The sequence below is a fragment of the Martes martes genome (genome assembly GCF_963455335.1).
Source record: "Martes martes genome assembly, chromosome: 4".
Classification (NCBI taxonomy): Eukaryota; Metazoa; Chordata; class Mammalia; order Carnivora; family Mustelidae; genus Martes; species Martes martes.
This window is the reverse complement of record NC_137891.1, coordinates 114,321,984-114,341,040: the sequence shown is the minus strand read 5'-3', so window position 1 is coordinate 114,341,040 and position 19,057 is coordinate 114,321,984. Positions and strand designations below refer to the sequence as shown.

General features: G+C 35.7%; 1 protein-coding gene across 1 annotated transcript in view; it reads left to right on the top strand.

Annotated features, from left to right (window-relative positions):
* Positions 1–11,566, top strand: part of EPHX4 (epoxide hydrolase 4) — a gene marked incomplete at its 5' end in the record, with an annotated part of 48,171 nt that extends 36,605 nt beyond the window's left edge. The window contains one exon of the mRNA XM_080802182.1: positions 10,759–11,566. Coding sequence (XP_080658308.1) covers positions 10,759–10,990 — 232 coding nt within the window. The 3' untranslated portion in view covers positions 10,991–11,566. The remainder of the gene's footprint in view (positions 1–10,758) is intronic.
* Between the last annotated feature and the right edge of the window lie 7,491 nt (positions 11,567–19,057).

The following is a 19,057-nucleotide window of genomic DNA, read 5'->3' as shown; positions in this document are numbered from 1 at the left end:
AATTGGAGAATTTTGACAAAATGGCAGCTTTTAACAAAAATATAGCAGCTGTGATGCCTGGGTGGCTCAGTTTGTTAAGCATCTGCCTTTGGCTCAGGTCATGATCTCAGGGTCCTGGGATCAAACTTGTGTGGGTTCCCTGCTCAGTGGGGAGTCTGCTTCTCCTTCTCCCTCTGCCTGCCGCTCCCACTGTTTGTGTTCTCTGTCTCTGTCAAACAAATAAATAAAATCTTAAAAAAAGAAAAAAGAAAAATACAGGGACCAAATTGACACATGAAGAATTAGAAAACCTGAATAGACATAACGGTTCATGAACTTGCATTACTAATTTAAAGCACTTCCACAAGAACACAATACACATCCGCACAGGAATGGGTGGTTTATAGATAAGTTCTGAAGTAGAAATTCCACTTTTTTTTTTTTTTAAGATTTTATGTATTTATTTGAGAGGGCAAGGGAGCATAAGCAGGGGAAGGGGCAGAGGGAGAGGGAAAAGCAGACTCCCCATTGAGCAGGAAGCCTGATGTGGGGCTTGGTCCCAGGACCCCAAGATCATTACCTTAGCTGAAAGCAGATACTTAACTGACTAAGCCACCCAGACACCCTTAGAAATCTCACTCTTTAATAGACACTTTTAGACATTATAAAAAGAAGCCATTTGCTTCAGCTCATTTTGTGAAGCTGGTATAACTTTCACACCAAAACAAGACAAGGATTGTATAAAACAGAAAAATTATAGGTCAAACTACATTATGAACATAGATCCATAAATGCAAAATGAAATAATGTTGAACTGAATCCAGCATGCATTGAAAATTAAAGCAGTTAGTGTTAAAATTCATTACTTTAATTTACCATAGTAACAGATTAAATGGAAAAATATGATCATCATAAATTAAGGGGCACCTGGGTGGCTCAGCTGGTTAAGCATCTGCCTTCTGTTCAGGTCATGATCCTGGGGTTCTGGGATCAAGTCCCATGTAGGGCTTCCTGTGGTGGGGAGCCTGCTTCTCCCCCCCCCCCTCTGGCCCTCCTCCCTGCTTGTGCATGCTCTCTCACTCTCTCTCTCTGTCTCTCAAATAAATATATTAAAAATCTTTTAAAAATAAAATTAAGAAGAAGCATTCAATAATATTCAACACATACTCATGCAACAGCTCTTGGTAATCTAGAAACAGAGGATGTGAAATTGGTCCTCAGGCCAAATAAGCCTGAATCTCCCGAAGGGATAGTATGAGAAACTAACCTTTTCTTTACTTAATTGTCCAAGAAAAAAAAAATAAGGTATTGTAAGTGTTTTGCACTGGTTATTTGCACCTGGACAGCTGGCAGGCACATAAAAATATATTCCAGGAGTCAGGACCAAGAGAATAAAAAGCCTATACCAAAAGCAGAAAATACTTTGTGGTACTGTCCAATAGCTGTATCACCATGGGAAACTTTGGAAGATCTGGGAAGTCCTTCCTTTATCTGATAGATTAATGTTATTTCTGTTTATAAAACCATCTTTGTAGGTTTCTTTTCCCTTTGCCATTAAACTTGATATTCTCTGTGTCTGTTAGTGTCTTTCTATTAATCACAGTATGGTTCCATTATTACAATGCAGAAGGGAACTTCTGTCTACCAGAAACCTATAACAAATATCAGACTTTATGATGACACACTGAAAAACATTTTCTTCAAAAATGAATTCTAAAGATAAACTTGGTGACTATAACTGCCTCTTTTCACCACTGTATTGGAGGTCTTAGCCATATAAGAAAAAAAGCTGGAAAAGTGTAAGTATTAGGAAAGCAGGAAACAAAGCCATGATAATACATAAATAATGTGGTTGTTATCTAGAAAAATAATCTACAGAAAACCTATTCAAATGAAAATAGTTCAGCAAAGTTGATATATGTAAGTGTAATATACAAAAATATGATCTTATAAATGAATAAATAGGAAACACATTTTAAAAATAGATATCCCTATAATAGCAAAAAAAATTATGTATATAGGAATGACTCTAACAAAAGATCACCTTTATGGACTGTCAAAGTGGATTGGAATTATTAAAGAATACAGACTAAGGGCAGTAGCTATTTACTAATCAGTAGAGAAATATTTTAATATTTTAACAATCCACAAAGACTTGCTATTGTAAACCAGTGAAAATTAGTCCTGGTTTATCATATTCATGATTGGAAAACTTCAATATCATAGTTCTTGATTTTTCACAAATTTGCCTATAAATATAATTTAATTTCAATCAAAACCATAAGAAATTTTAATGAAACTTGAAAAACTGATTCTGAAATTTGTATGGAAGAACATAAGGCTGAGGATGACCAAGATAAAGAAAAGGATAGATGGGTGTCTAACCCTATCCAATATTAAGGCTTATAATGAGAATCTAAAATTAATAAAATATGGAGTTGACTCTGGGATAGACAAGTTGATTAATGGAACAGAAAAGAAAGCCCAAAAATGGAACTGCACATATGGAAACTTGCTATGACATAGAACATTTTAAACCAGTGGTAAAAATATTCCATACATGTGGCTGGAACAATTGGATATCCAAATAGAATAAAATGAGATTAGATTCCTAGCTCTTACTAAATAAGAAATCAACCTTAGGGAAATTTAAAAAAATGAAATATGATAAGCAAAACTTTCAAATGTTTGGAAGGTGAGAAAAAACTTTCATGACCTCAGGTAGGAAAGATTTCTTAAATAAAACAAAGAGCTTAAATTATGAAGAATACTGATGAATTTGACTACATTAAAATGAAAAACATCTAATCTATATAATAAAAGATACCATAAAATGGTGAGGCAAGCTTTAGATGGGGAAAAGTTAATTGCAATACACAATCAATCATGAACTAATAATATCTAGAGTTTATAAAGAATGGAATGGATAAAGAACATAAAATGGGTAAAGGATATAAAAAGGCAATTCACAGAAGAGAAATTAAATGGTCAATGACATGAAAGATGCCCAAACTTACTCATAGTCAGATACAGGATATAAGTTTTACTGCTTGTAATAGAGACCTAAAATAAAAGCATAAAGAAATATATATATTTCTCTCACAAGTGAAAGTCTAGGCTGGTGTGTTGGCTGTGCTCCATGAAATCGTGGAGCTTTTAAGTTACTCTTCGATCAGAGATGTAGGCACTTTATGTTTTGCTCTGCCATCCTGGGGGTGTTGCCCTTGTTCTTGGGATGCAAGATGGTTTACCACCATGTTTACATTTCAGTCAGTGGGAAGACGGGAAGGGCGGGCATACTGGACACATTAGAAGATGCACACATTGTTTCTAATAAATCACATATCCTCACCTTGCTGCAAGAACGCTGGCAAGTGTATTCAGTCTTTATTCTGGGTGGACCTTAGTCCAACTGAAAATTGGATTTTCTATCACTATAGTGGAATGGAAGAAGTTTTAGGGAACAATCTCTACATCAATGAGAAGTATTCCATCTCAAATGAATGGAAAAATTTAAACTTTTGAGAACAAGTGTTGGCAGTGGTGTAGAGGAAGATGAATTCTTACATGCTGCTTTGGAGCCTACAATCCATTTGGAAAACAACTTGACAATATTGACTAAAGTTGAAGATGTCCATATTCTCTGAGGAAACAATTCTGTTTGGGGAATGTACCTTAAGGAAACCCTTCCATAAGTGCCCAAGTGGACATGTACAAGAATAAGATCAATATTATCTGAATTATCAAAGTAATTGGAAAATTTTAAATGCCATTAACAGGACAATTGATCAACTGTGGTATAATCATAAGATGAAATTTTATATGGGAGTGAAAATGGAGTAAACTAAATGTATCATCAATGGATAATCTTAAAAATATAACATTAAGGCACAAAAGCAAGTTGTGGAAGAATATGTACAGTATTAGATCATTTATGTGAAGTTATAAAAAATGTAAAACACCTCCATCTATTGTTTATAGAAATATATGTACTGTATTAGAGAAGAGCTGATAAATAGTACCCCTTTTTCCTGCTCAGTTTCTGAGCCAGTTCAGAAATCGAACAAGAGTCAGCAAATGAAAACCAAACTATCACCTTCATTACTGATAAAGGAGAGACTATGGCTTAATATGAGAACCAGAATGGTCTTGCTAGTGCTCTAGTGCCAGTCTAAACTTTAGAACAGATCACCTGTGGAAAAGTTTGCAGAACAAACTCTACTTCCCTTGCCTCTCAAGTCACTGCCTTCCACGAATCTGGTAGAGAGAGGAAGAGAAAGGGATTGAATTTCTTACTCTCGGAACGTATTTGATAGACCTACCTAGTTCAACGCCCTGAACCAGCAACTGTCACTCACCATTCAGGGGTGGAACAAAGATCCAGGAGGGGTTAAGGAAAAACACTCCTCAAAGAAACCATAGGAATGGGGAGAGGTATCTTAATACACATAATACAAGTTTAAAAACATCATGGGGATGATAAGAACTAAATTCAACCTAGTCATTCCCCTCTGGTAGTGGTTCCTCACCATAGTGTGTATCAGAATCACGTGGAGAGCATGTTAAAACACAGATGGCTGGACCCCACCATTCAGTCTGGGATGGGTCCCAAGTGTTGTCATTTCTGAGAAGTTCTCAGGTCATGCTGATGCTTCTTGTCTGTTGACCACACTTTGAGAACTACTGCCTTAGGCTGAGTAGAAGAAAAATGTTATCAAGGAAAGGTCAAGAGAAACGTGTCATCGTATTTGCAGTGTTTTATTTCTTAAGCTGGTAGTGAGTATCTTGATGCGATTGTTTTCTACAGTGTCTTCTTAAAGTAGTAAAATATTTCCACATAGAAAAGTAACGATAGAATGTATAACACTCTGGAAATTGCTGGTTTAATACTTATACATCAGCTGATAACTCAGACTTTGGAAAAGTAATATGGTAAAACAGACTTATTTGAAATAAGTATGTTAAAAATATTTTTTGATAGGTTGAATAATTAGCAATATAGACTAGAAATTGTTACTACTTGTTACAGTTTTTAGATTTTTCAAATTGTTTCTATACTTACTAAGATTAGTAATTTTTTTTTTAAATATTTTATTTATTTATTTGACAGACACAAGTAGGCAGAGAGGCAGGTGGAGATAGAGGAGGAAGAAGGCTCCCTGCCGAGCAGAGAGCCAGATGTGGGGCTCGATCCCAGGACCCTGAGATCATGACCTGAGCTGAAGGCAGAGGCTTTAACCCACTGAGCCACCCAGGCACCCCTAAGATTAGTAATTTTTAATCACATATATTTTATCAAGTGTTTTCCCAATAAGTTCTTCAGCTTAACATACTCTCCTAAAATAATGTTTTACTATTTATTTGCTTATTTGCTTATTTTTTTATATTGAGGTATGATTGACTTAAAACATTACAGCGGTTTCAGGTGTACAATGTAATGATTCAATATCTGTATATATTGTGAAATGATCACCAAAAGTCTAATTAACATTGTCCCTATACCTAGTTGTAAATTATTTTTCTTATGATGAGAATTTTTAAGATCTCTCTCAGCAACTTTTAAATATGCAATACAGTATACTGTAGCCACACTGCTGTACATACTTTTATATTATTTTTTTCTTTTCAGGTTTTTATTTAAATTCTACTTAGTTAACATATATGCTAAAATTGATTTCAGGAGTAGAATTCACTTACATACAATACCCCAGTGCTCGTCACAACAAGTGCCCTCCTTAATGCCCATCACCCATTTAACCTGCCCCCTACCTACCTCCATCCATTAACCTTCAGTTTGTTCTCTATCATTTTTTCCTTCCCATATGTTCTTCTGTTTATTAAATTCCACATGAGTGAAATCATATGGTATTTGTCTTCCTCTGACTTAATTCTTTTAGCATAATATACTCTAGCTCCATCCAGGTCATAGCAAATGGCAAGATTTCATTCTTTCTGATGGCTGAGTAATATTTTATTATATATTATTTCATAATATATAATATTTTATATATAATATATAATATTTTATAATATATGTTATAATATTATATTATATATTATATATAAATATATATTTTATATATATAGTGGTATATATGGTGAGATATATCTATATCTATCTATATCTATATCTATCTATCTTTATATCTATCTATATACATGCCGTAACTTCTTTATCTATCCCTCAGTTGATGGGCATTTGGGCTGTTTACATAATTTGGCTATTGTTGACAATGCCGCCATAAACATTAGGATGCATGTGCCCCTTTGAATCAGTATTTTTTATTTTTTGGGGTAAATAGCTAGTAGTGCAATTGATGGGTCATAGGGTAGTTCCATTTCTACCTTTTTGAGGAAGCTCCATACTGTTTTCCAGAGTGGCTACACCAGTTTGCATTCCCACAAACTATAAGAGAGTTCCCCTTTCTCCACATCCTAACACCTATTGTTTCCTGTGTTGTTAATTTTAGTGATTCTGACAGATGTGAAGTGGTATCTCATCCTGGTTTTGACTTGTATTTCCCTGATGATGAGTGATATTGAGCATCTTTTCATGTGTCTGTTAGCCATCTGTATGTCTTCTTTGGATAAGTATCTGTTCATATCTTCTGCCCATTTCTTCTCTGGATTGTTTATTTTTTGGGTGTTGAGTTTGATAAGTTCTCTACAGATTTTGGGTACTAGCCCTTTATCTGTTAAGATATTTGCAAGTATCTTCTCCCATTCTCTACGTTGCCTTTTATTTTGTTGACTGTTTCCTTTGCTGTGCAGAAGCTTTTTATCTTGATGAAGTCCCCATAGTTCATTTTTGCTTTTGTTTTCCTTGCCTCCAGAGAGGTGTCTAGTAAGAAGTTGCTATGGCTGAGGTCAAAGAGGTTGCTGCCTGTGTTCTCCTCTAGGATTTTGATGGTTCCTGTCTCATATTTAAGTATTTCATCCATTTTGAATTTATTTTTGTGTGTGATATAAGAAAATGGTCCAGTTTCATTCTTCTGCATGTTACTGTCCAGTTTTCCCAACACCATTTCTTGAGGAGACTTTATTTTTTCCATTGAATATTCTTTCCTGCTTTGTTGAGTATTAGTTGACCATATAGCTGTGGGCCCATTTCTGGGTTCTCTATTGTGTTCCATGGATCTATGTGTCTGTTTTTGTGCCATTACCATACTGTCTTGATTCTTATAGCTTTGTAATATAGCTTGAAATCTGGAATTATGATGCCTCCAGCTTTCCTTTTCTTTTTCAGAATTGCTTTGGCTATTTAGGGTCTTTTGTGTAGATTGCTTTGGGTAATATGGACATTTTAGCAATGTTTGTTCTTCCAATCCATGAGTGTGTAGTATTTTTCCATTTTGCTGTGTCCTCTTAAATTTCTTTCATCAGTGTTCTATAGTCTTCAGAGTGCAGATCTTTTACCTCTTTGGTTAGGTTTATTCCTAGGTATCTTATTGGTTTTGGTGCAATTGTAAATTAGATTGATTCTTTGATTTATTTTTCTGCTGCTTTATTATTGGTGTATAGAAATGCAACAAATTTCTGTCCATTGATCATATCCTGTGACTTTGTTGAATTCATGTATTAGTTCTAGCAATTTTTTGGTGGATACTTTCCCTTTTTTATTCTTTTATTTATTTATTCAACAGAGAGAGACACAGCAAGAGAGGGAACCCAAGCAGGGGGAGTGGGAGAGGGAGAAGCAGACTTCCCACTGAGCAGGGATCTTGATGTGGAACTCCATCCCAGGATTCCCGGATGGCAACCTGAGACAAAGGCAGACGCTTAATGACTGAGCCACCCAGGCGCTCCTGGTGGATACTCTCTTTTATATGTAACATATTTCAGGGGCACCTGGGTGGCTCAGTCAGTTAAGCATCTGACTTTTGATTTTGGTTCAGGTCATGATCTCAGTGTTGTGGTATTGAGTCCCACATTCAGCTCTGTGCTCAGTGGGGAGTCAGCTTGAGAATCTTTCTCTCCCTCTGCCCCTCCCCCCACTCATGCACGCTCTCTCTCTAAACTGGATAAATACATCTTTAAAAAAAAAACAAATAAATGTAATATATTTCATGTGAAGTTCAGCCATTTAAAACCCCAGGACCAGAGAATATGTCTTCTTTTCATTTTCTGGAAACTTCTCCCTTTTATCCCCAATTTGATCTGGTGATGAATTTCTATTTTCCTTGCTTTTATTCTTTTTTGTAATTCAAAAAATTTATTTATTTTTTAATTGTGTTAATTAAACTATTATTATCATACAGTATTCTTTTAGTTTCAGGTATACAATATAGTGATTCAATGATTCTATACATTACTCAGTGTTCATCATAAATGTACCTTAATCCCCTTTACCTATTTCACCCATTTCCCTGACCCACTTCTCTTCTGGCAACTACCAGTTTGTTCTCTATAGTGAAGAGTCCGGGTTTTTTGTTGTTTGTCCTTTTTTTTCTTTGTTCATCTGTTTTGTTTTTTAAATTCCACATATGAGTGAAGAATTTATATTTTTCTTTGTTTTTTGACTAGTTGTCTTTTAAAACTCCTTTTACCTTACTGATTCAATTATTAGATGCTCACATATTGTTAAATATGTGGGTAACTGTTAGAAAATGTTTTACTTTTGAATATTTTATGACCTCTAGAAATTTTAGTGACTTGCAAGTTTGTATAGCAATCCATGTATCAAAATTAAGTATAAAGTTTATTTTTCTATTAGTTTACCCATTCACAAATAACTTAATTTTTAAGAACATTATAATCAAATGATGGCCACTTGAATGGGAGTCAGAAGTTAAGTCCTCAGTGAACATATGTTCTAGCAGCATCCTATCAAACCCAAGTAGCCACAAGTCATTATTTTTGATAACTAACAAAAATGGAAGTCAGTGCTGGAGAGTGTCTAGTGACGTGTTCATTCATTCTCATGCTTAGTCAACAAGAATGTAACTAATCCATCACACCTTTCTGAAAAATAGTGTAGCAGTAGGTGTTAAAAGCTTTAAAAATATTTATTTTCCTTAGCTCAGGAATTCCACTTCTATGGCTCTAGCTGAAAGAAATAATCTGAAATGCAAAAAAAGATTTAGGCACAAAATGCTCATTATAGCATCACTGAAAACATCCCCTTGTTTTAACTGATGATATCATCTAAACATTCAGTTATAGGACAATAGTCATTTATGGGTCATTACACCACAAAATACTCTCTCTTACGATTACTTTTGAAAAACATTATAACATAATATATAACATTATAAAATGAGAAAATTCTCATTATAATTTTATATATAACTTTATATATATTTATATATTTTATTATTTACATTTATACATTATTACATATTAAGTATATATTTATATATTAATAACAATGTATTCTTAATATATAATAATGTATAAATATAAATAATAAAATATATAAATATATATAAAGTTCAATAAATATACACAATTCATATACAATATCCATACTCACATTTCATGTTGAATTATAACTTGAGGATTTTCTCATTTTATAATGTTATATATTATGTTATTAATATGTTATTAATATATAAATATACACTAATATTTATATTATATTTATATACATATATAATATATAAATAAGTATATAATATATAAGTACATAAGTATATACTATAAATATAAATATATTACATTGCATTTAATATAATATATAATATATTAATATATCATATAATTGTTATATAAATATTATATAATATTATACAAATATTAGATTCATATAATTTCTGTATTTATATAATTTATATATGTAAATATAAATACATTCATATGTAATATATTTAATATAAACATATCATAAATATATTATAACTATATTAAAATTAAATATATATTTAATTGAAATGTATTTTGCATGTTTATTTACATTTATTTACATATTTTATTTATTTGCATATATTATATTTATATACAAATATAAATTATTACAATATTATTTATATGTTTATATATAAATATATAAATAAATATATCTTTATATTTAATATATTTATAAATATATATTTTTCTATATTATTCAACTATATGCATAGAAAATAACCAAAAGTTTATCTTTTATTGATGGAATTATGCATGGTTTTGTTCTTTATACTTTATTTAAGAAAATACACAATAAATCATTGTTTAAAAATAATCTTCTTGCAAAATAAATATAGTGTCATTTAATGGTAAAGTTTAGGCTGTATATGTTTTCTGAATTTTCAGTTCCAATTTCACATAAAATGTTATGTATCTAACAAGCAATTTAAAATATATTTAAAATAACACCATTTAAAACTCTTTCATCACACAATTCAGAAATTCTGGTATCCTGTTAAAGCAAATTATTCTTCATAGTGATGAATTTCATATTTAATTTATAACCTTCATTATAAATTTTGCTGCACTCATCCAATTAAAAATTTTATTGAGCCCTTTCTTAAATAGCCTTTTAAATTTTTTATTGTATAGATTGATGGCCTAATACAGTGTTTCTCAACCATTTTTTCATCATCACCTCCTTAAGGAGCCTTTTTAGACATTTTTTTCCTAATTTCCTCCCCATGAAATTTTAATATCTGTTTATGTACTATGTGTATATTCATGATTTATACATAAAAAAATAATTTTTTTTCACTCTCGCAAGAATCAATTTTCACCCCATTGGTGGTGATATAGCCTCCTTTGAGACTATATGGCTTAAAGGAACATTATGGAAAAATGTTACTTTAACTTTTACAATGAGTCTCAAATCCACATGTTTTGTTTTCATAGCTGCCTGCCTCTCAAACATCACATGGTGACCATTCCAACACTACTACTGTGGGGAGAGAAAGACGCATTTATGGAGGTTGAGATGGCTGAAGTCACAAAGATTTATGTTAAAAATTATTTCAGGCTAACTATATTGTCAGAAGTCAGTCATTGGCTTCAGCAAGAACAACCTGATATAGTAAACAAACTGATATGGACATTTCTGAAAGAAGAAACAAGAAAAAAAGATTGATTTTCTATATCTTCTATGAGGGTTCTATAATGAAGTCTCTAAATAATTTTTAATAATTGTTCATCAACCTCTTTAAGCTTCATTAGGAAAAAATGTTTTAATATGCTTTATCATAAATATCCCAACAAATGATACTGAAAAAAATCTGAGAATGTGTGGACTTGTAACATGATGTTGATTTTCTTCTGTTGAATTTTGCATGGGAAAGCATCTGCCTTAAAATGTGTACGTTGGTACAAAAAGGAAGTTGGGGCAAGTGGCTCAGTTTTTATTTCTTGCATTCTTTACCCTGTTAACATCTGGTGCCTTTTACAAATGTATATTAAAGATTAGCTGTGCCATGTTTAAAAAGGCAAACCTGCAATGGTATAAATTTTCATTTTATTGTTCAAAACTTCTTTTTACTATTTTTCAACCATTAAAAGATTCTATTGTCAAATCTCTTGGATTTATAATATGCTTATGAGTTTGAAGGCAAAGATGATTAGAAGAATATGCATTCTTAAAACAAGTCATAAATTCTATTTATACTGGAATGATTAACAAGAGATAATATAGAGATTCTCATGTATACATATGTGTGTGTGTATTTAATACTGCAAAGTTGGAAAGCATATCCATCAAATTACTTATCTTAATTTTCCAGCTAAACTGGCAAGAAATTTAGATGAAAGATCAAAATATCCTTTTGTCCCAATAATGCAACCAGAATTGAATTCTGTGCTTCCTATATGCAGTAGACTCTAAGCTCCACAAAGCATAAATTTTTTACTGTTTTATTACCTGACACATATCCAACATCTAGAATAAGGGCCTGGCTCCATTGTAGGCACTCACTTATCTGTTTAATGAATAAATAAATATCTGACACACTGCTAGGCAAATATAAAGGAAAGATCACATGGTAGTATGGAACTTTCCTTAAGAAGTATACACAGGAAAAAAAAAAAAAAAGCATACACAGGGGCACCTGGGTGGCTCAGTCAGTTAAGCGTCTGCCTTCTGCTCAGGTCATGATCCCAGAGTCCTGGCATTGAGCCTTGCACTGGGCCCCCTTATTCTCACCCTCCTCCCCACTCATGGTCTCTCTCTCTCTCTCTCGCTATCTCTTTGTCTCTCTCTCTCTCAAATAAATAAATCTTTTTTTTTTTAAGATTTTATTTATTTATTTCTCAGAGTGAGCACAGGCAGATAGAGTGGCAGGCAGAGGCAGAGGGAGAAGCAGGCTCCCCGATGAGCAAGGAGCCCGATGCGGGACTTGATCCCAGACAGGACGCTGGGATCATGACCTGAGCCGAAGGCAGCCGCTTAAACAACAGAGCCACCTAGGCGTCACAAATAAATAAAATCTTTAAAAAAAGTAGTATACAGAGAATGTAGTTAAGTTAAACAAGGATTCAAAAGTAGTAACAAACATTACATAGGAGTGGGAAGACTTACAGAAGAGAGAATGATACAAGCTCAAGGTAATACTACTCATTCACTTGGGTTGGTCTCATTTGGCATGGGAGACAACCAGTAACATTGCCAAATCATGTCTCCTTAGAGGCTACAGCTATGTTCCCAACTAAGACTAAGTTGGTGAAACAATGTCTCCCTCATTAAGTGTAGTTCTGATAGTGACAGAAGAAAGTAGAATGTGCTTAAGAATTCTCATTATTGTATCTTAAGCAACTTTTATTTGTTAATAAAAACCCAACTTTCTATATACATTTTTGCTTGTGCTTCATAATAACATTGCAAGAGAGAGGATATTACCAGTTTACAGATGTGAAAATAAGGTTGGCCAACGCCCATGGTATAATTGTTAGAAGCAGAATCTGACCTAAATTCATTTGGTTATAAAGCCTCTAATCTTTCCAGTAAGATAACAGGCTCTGTATCTACACTGTTTTGTTATACTGGTAACCTGATGTGCTCCAATAAATAGAAACATCTCTCAGAAACCTATAATTTGACTTTTAATTCCGGGGAAAGGAATTTAAATCAGTAATTAGCAAATTAGCATTGTCAGAGTTGCAAATGTTACAAGGTATAGAAGAGAGCCTGGTTCACAGCGACTTTGATTATGCTTCCCTCTTGATCATTTCTGAGGGGCAGCAAGAAAGGGAGGAATAGGACTTTGACTGTTTATGTTGACCCAGTAAAATAATCCTGACTTGCTTTGCTGAAAACCTGTTACTAAGGTGATTTTAAGGTTTGTTGTTGTTACTTATATCAGTTTGGAATGCTGACTGGTTCATGTGGACTCATGTGAATCAAATGTGCTATGGCTAATTCCAGCCCATGATAATGGATGTATTCTAATTTGCTATGTATGTAGAAGAGGGCTTGTAACAGATATAAAGGCTCATGGGTGCCATCAGTTAAACCTCTTAGCATAAAGAGATATCATGGTCTCTGTAGAGATCAATTTGTAGGGAGAGTAAATGAATTTGACTTACCAACTCCCAAAACATCTCACAGTAAGTAAACTTTACTGGTAACGGCATTTAAATTAAAAAGTTATAATTAAATATTCATCTTTTTAAATTACTATATCCCTAGTAGGCATATAATATATCCTTAATATAAATGTAAGAAACCATGTGAAAATAATTAACCCTATATGTGAAAAGGAAGACATTTAGAAAAAGCAAAAAAAGATTGTACTGTTGATATGATTCTAATTCTATTACACCATTTATCATTTTTAATTTTTCTGATTTTAAGAAATCATCAAGGGGAATACACCCTCATTTCTGATTATCCCACACTGTATCTGAGAGTTCTAATTATGCGTGACTAGAAAGGGCACTTGAATATGGGGAAGGGGTTTGCTTTGGGGGCTGCCCTCAGACCCAGTCTACTGGCATCCTGAGACCCCTGAGAAGTTGGCCTCATGGTTCCGCCATCCTTTGACTTGGAGATGGAGGTGTGAGAGTCTGCTTTCTGCCACGGGATGATCAGGTCGCACAGCCCTCAGTGGCCAACCTCTCCATGCAGCCGAGGTGTATCAGCCCGTGGTGCTGGCCACATCATCCTCGCCGCAACTGTGCTGGTGCCAGTCTGGGAGTCCTGCATCGCCTTCTTTGTCATTGTCTTCCGGCCTATGTCCTCAGTTTCCACCGAGGGCTGTTCTGCTTGACCAGTCAACCCCGCGAAGAGTTCGGGGGAAAAAATCTGGTGCAACCACCCCCCAAATTCTTGTTTCAGGCAACGTTCTGTTTAGCAGCTTCCCTGGTTAAAGTGAAAGGGGAAAAGGGACCTTAGATGAGGTCCTCATCTGCGTTACAGCCCCACATTCCACTTCCTTTAACCAAATAGCTTCTGAGGTGATGCAGTTTGGGGGAGAAATGGATAGGGGGTGCCATGGAGGTGGGGGAGCTGTGGTCACAGAGAGAATGGAGTAAACGGGGGAACACACAAGAGAACACTTCCCCAAAGCCATTGGCTGGGAAAAGAGAGGGGCTGATTTTCGTGAGTTTTTGCAACAAGTGGGGCTCAAAGAATGGAGTTTTAGAGGTTGGCAGGCTTGGCTGTGGTAGTCTTAAAAGCATTGCCCTACTCCTGGAGATAAGGCAGGCAAGCAACCCCAGGGCAGACAATATGATCTGAGAATCACTTAAGGAGCATGGCCCGGGGGGGTGGGGGGTGGGCAGGACTATTTGCTCTTCTTGGAGCATATCTGTGAAAGGTGGCATTCACAGAGTCATCTCTCTGTGGAGAAAAGAGTCAGCAGGTGCCATTTCCCTCCTCTGCCCCTCAGCATAGGCACAGAGACACCTGCTGAGGGCAACTAACCAGACACTGGCCGTTTAGCCTGCTTTGCTCCAAATCCTATGCTCCTGTGTTCTGGCATGACTGCCTTTCTTGGTCAAACTTGTATCCATCCGGGTGCTGCAAAACCCTCCCCCAGGAGACCTGTTCAGGCCCCTGCCACAGCATGTCCCTAAAGTTTGGAGTTTTAAAAGTCAACAGGATTGGCTGGGATAAAGCCCCAAGGGCATTGCGTTGCTTCAGGCAGGAAAGCAACCTAGAGACAGATTGCATGAAAATAGCAATCCGAAAAACACCTGAGACACGTGAGGAGAATTATTCACTCTTCTGGGAGTGCTTCACCAAGAGTAGCAAGCACAGAGACCCCTCCCCAGGGATAAAGGAGCAGGCTGGTGTTATTTCCCTCCTTCAGTAAATTGCACAGCACCAACACTGGCTGCCTAACCTACTTACACCAAGTCCCATCCCTTGTGCTCTGCTGTTGCTGGTTTTCTTGGGCAAGTGTGCCCAAGGACCAGTGCAGCAGGCCCCTTCCCAGAAGACCAGCACAAAACCTTGCACACAAAATGTCTACTGACTATAGAATTCCGCAAGGCTTCAATTCCACATCAGGTCTTATTTAACAAGTAGACCAGAGCATGCTTAGCTAAAACTTACCACACTCTGGCTGAAGTCCAAACACTGTCTACTGCAGCCAAGAAGAGCCTCTGTAGATGATTGACCTGAGGGATAAGTAGCCGAAATAAAGCAGCAGGGTGCTCCAGGCACACACCAGAGACGCTCTCTGAAGAAACAGGGCCTAGACACTATATGACCTTTTCTTCATAAAATCATTACTCTTCAGAGCAGGAAACACAACAGGCTTTTCTGACACAGAGAAGAAGACAGAGACCTACACAAAATGCCAAGATGGAGGAATCCATCCCAAAAGAAAGAAAAAGAAAAGGTCACAGCCAGAGATCTAATCAAAACAGATGTAAGTAATTTAAAGCAGTAATCATAAGAATCTCACTGGGTTTGAGAAAAACATGGACAACATCAGGGAGACTCTTACCACAGAGATAAAAGAGTTAAAAAAAAATCAGAAATGAAAACATATAGTAACTGAGATTTGAAACCATCTGAATGTAATGACTACAGGATTGAAGAAGCAGAGGATTGAATAAGTGATATAGAGGATAGAATAATGGAAAGTAATGAAGTTTAACAAAGAAGAAAAGAGCTGAAGAGAGGAAGAAGAACTATGGATGATGAGAATAGACTGTGACTCCATCAAACATAGTAACATTTGTATCATTGGGGTCCTAGAAGAAGAGAAAAAATGGGGGCAGAAGATTTATTTGAGGAAATTATAGCTAAAAACTTCCCTAATCTGGGGAAGGAAACAGACATCCAAATCCAGGAAGCACAGAGAACTCCCATCAAAATCAACGAAAGCAGGCCAATACCAGACATATTATAGTTAAATTTTCAAAATATAGTGATAAAGAAAAAATCCTAAAAGCAGCAAGACAAAAGAAGTACCTAATTTGCAAGGGAAAACCCATAAGGCTAACTGCAATCGCTACACATTAACTTGACAAGCAGCAAGTGTCATGATATATTCCACTTGCTAAATGGAAAAAATCTGCAGCCAAGAATGCTCTATTCAGCAAGGCTGTCATTCAGAATAGAAGGGGAGATAGAGTTTCCCAGACAAACAGAGACTAAAGGAGTTCGTGACCATGAAGCCAACCTTGTAAGAAATATTGAAAAGGACTCTTTGAGTGGGAGAGAAAGACCAAAAGTGACAAAGACTAGAAAGGAACACAGAAAATCTCCAGAAACAATGACAAAACAAGTAATAAAATGGAACTAAATACATATCTATCAGTAATTACTCTGAATGTAAAAGGACTAAATGCTCCAATCAAAAGAAAGAGTGTCAGAATGGATTAAAAAAAACAAGATCCATCTATATGCTGCCTATAAGAGACTCATTTTAGACCTAAAGACACCTTCAGATTGGAAGTGAGGAGTCAGAGAAAAATTTATCATGCAAATTCATGTCAAAAGAAATCTGTAATAGCAATACTTACATCAGGCAAGCTAGATTTTAAACCAAAAACTATAACAAGAGACTAAGAGCACTACATCATAATAAAGGGGTGTATCCAACAAGAAGATCTAACAATGATAAATATTTATGCCCCCAACTTGGGAGTGCCCAAATATATAAAACAATTAATAACACACATAAAGGAACTCATTCATAATAATACAATAATAGTAGGGGACTTTAACACGTCATTTACACCAATGGACAGATCATTTAGGCAGAAAATCAACAAGGAAGCAAGACAGTGAATGACACAATGGACCAGATGGACTTAACAGATATATTTAGAACATTTCATTCTAAAGCAACAGCATACTCATTCCTTTCAAGTACACATGTGACATTCTCCAGACTAGATCACTTACTGGGTCACAAATCAGGCTTCAACCAGTACAGAAAGATTGAGATCATACCATGTATATTTTCCAACCACAACACTATGAAACTTGAAGTCAACCACAAGAAAAAATTTGGAAAGACCACAAATATATGGAAGTCAAACCATATGCTACCGAAGAATGAATGGGTCAACCAGGAAATCAAAGAAGAAATTTTTAAAAAATGGAAACAAATGAAAATGAAGACACAATTGTCCAAAACCTCTGGGATGCAGCAGTAGCAGTATTTTTTTTTTTTAAGATTTATTTATTTAGTTATTTGTTTGACAGACATCACAAATAGGGAGAGAGGCAGGCAGAGAGAGAGAGGAAGAAGCAGGCTTCCTGTCGAGCAGAGAGCCCGATGCGGGGCTTGAGCCCAGAACCCCGGGACCATGACCTGAGCTAAAGGCAGAGGCTTTAACCCACTGAGCCACCCAGGCACCCCAGCAGTAGCAGTCTTAAAAGGGAAGTTCATAGCAATACAGGCCTACCTCAAGAACCAAGAAAAATGTCAAATAAACAACATAATCACACCTAAGGAGCTATAAAAAGAACAACACACCCAGTCTCAAGGCAGCAGAAGAAGAGAAATAATAAAAATTAGAGCAGAAATAAATGGTATATTGGGGCACCTGGGTGTCTCAGTTGGTTAACCATCTGACTTTTGATTTTGCTTTGGGTCATGATCTCACGGTTATGAGATTGAGCTCCACATTGGGCTCTGCACTGGGTGTGGAGCCTGCTTAAGATTCTCTCTTCTCCCCTGCTCCTCCCTATTTCCTCTCTCTCTCCCTCTCCATCTTTATCTCAAAAAAAAAAAAAAAAAAAAAAGAGAGAGAGAGAGAGAGAGAGAAAGAGAAAGAAAAAATAAATGAATGGTGTAGATACTAAAAAACCCAGCAGGGGCTCTTGGGTGGCTCAGTGGGTTAAAGCCTCTGCCTTCGGCTCAGGTCATGATCTCAGAGTCCTGGGATCGAGCCCCGCATCGAGCTCTCTGTTCTGGCTGGGAGCCTACTTCCCCCTCTCTCTCTGCCTACCTCTCTGCCTACTTGTGATCTCTCTCTCTGTGTCAAATAAATAAGTAAAATGTTTAAAAAAAGAAAACCAGCAGAACAGATCAATGAAACAAGGAACTAGTTCTTTGAAAGAAATTAATAAAATTGATAAACCTCTAGCCAGACTTATCAAAAAGAAAAGAGGAAGGGCCCAAAATAAATAAAATCACAAATGCAAGAGAAGAAATAACAACGAACACTACTGAAATACAAACAATTATATGAGAATATTATTTAAAACTATATGCCAACAAATTGGACAATCTGGAAGAAGTGGACAAGTTCCTAGAAACATATAAATTATCAAAATTGAAACAGGAAGAAATACAAAACTTGAACAGACTGATAACCAGCAAAGAAATTGAATCAGTAACCAAAAATCTCCCAACAAACAAAAGTCCAGGGCTAGATGGCTTCATAGGGAGTTCTACCAAACATTTAAAGAAGAGTAAATAGGAGGGCCTGGGTGGCTCAGTGGGTTAAGGCCTCCGCCTTCAGCTTGGGTCACGATCCCGGGGTCCTGGGATTGGACCCTGAATCGGGCTCTCTGCTCGGCGGGGAGCCTGCTTCCTCCTCTCTTTCTCTCTGCCTCTCTGCCTACTTGTGATCTCTATCTGTCAAATAAATAAATAAAATCTTAGAAAAAAGAAAAAAAAAGAAGAGTTAATACAGGGGCTCCTGGTTAAGTTGGTTAAGCATCTGACTCTTGATTTGGGTTTAGGTTGTGATCTCTGCTTCATGAGATCGTGCCATGTGTTGGGCTCCATGCTAGGCA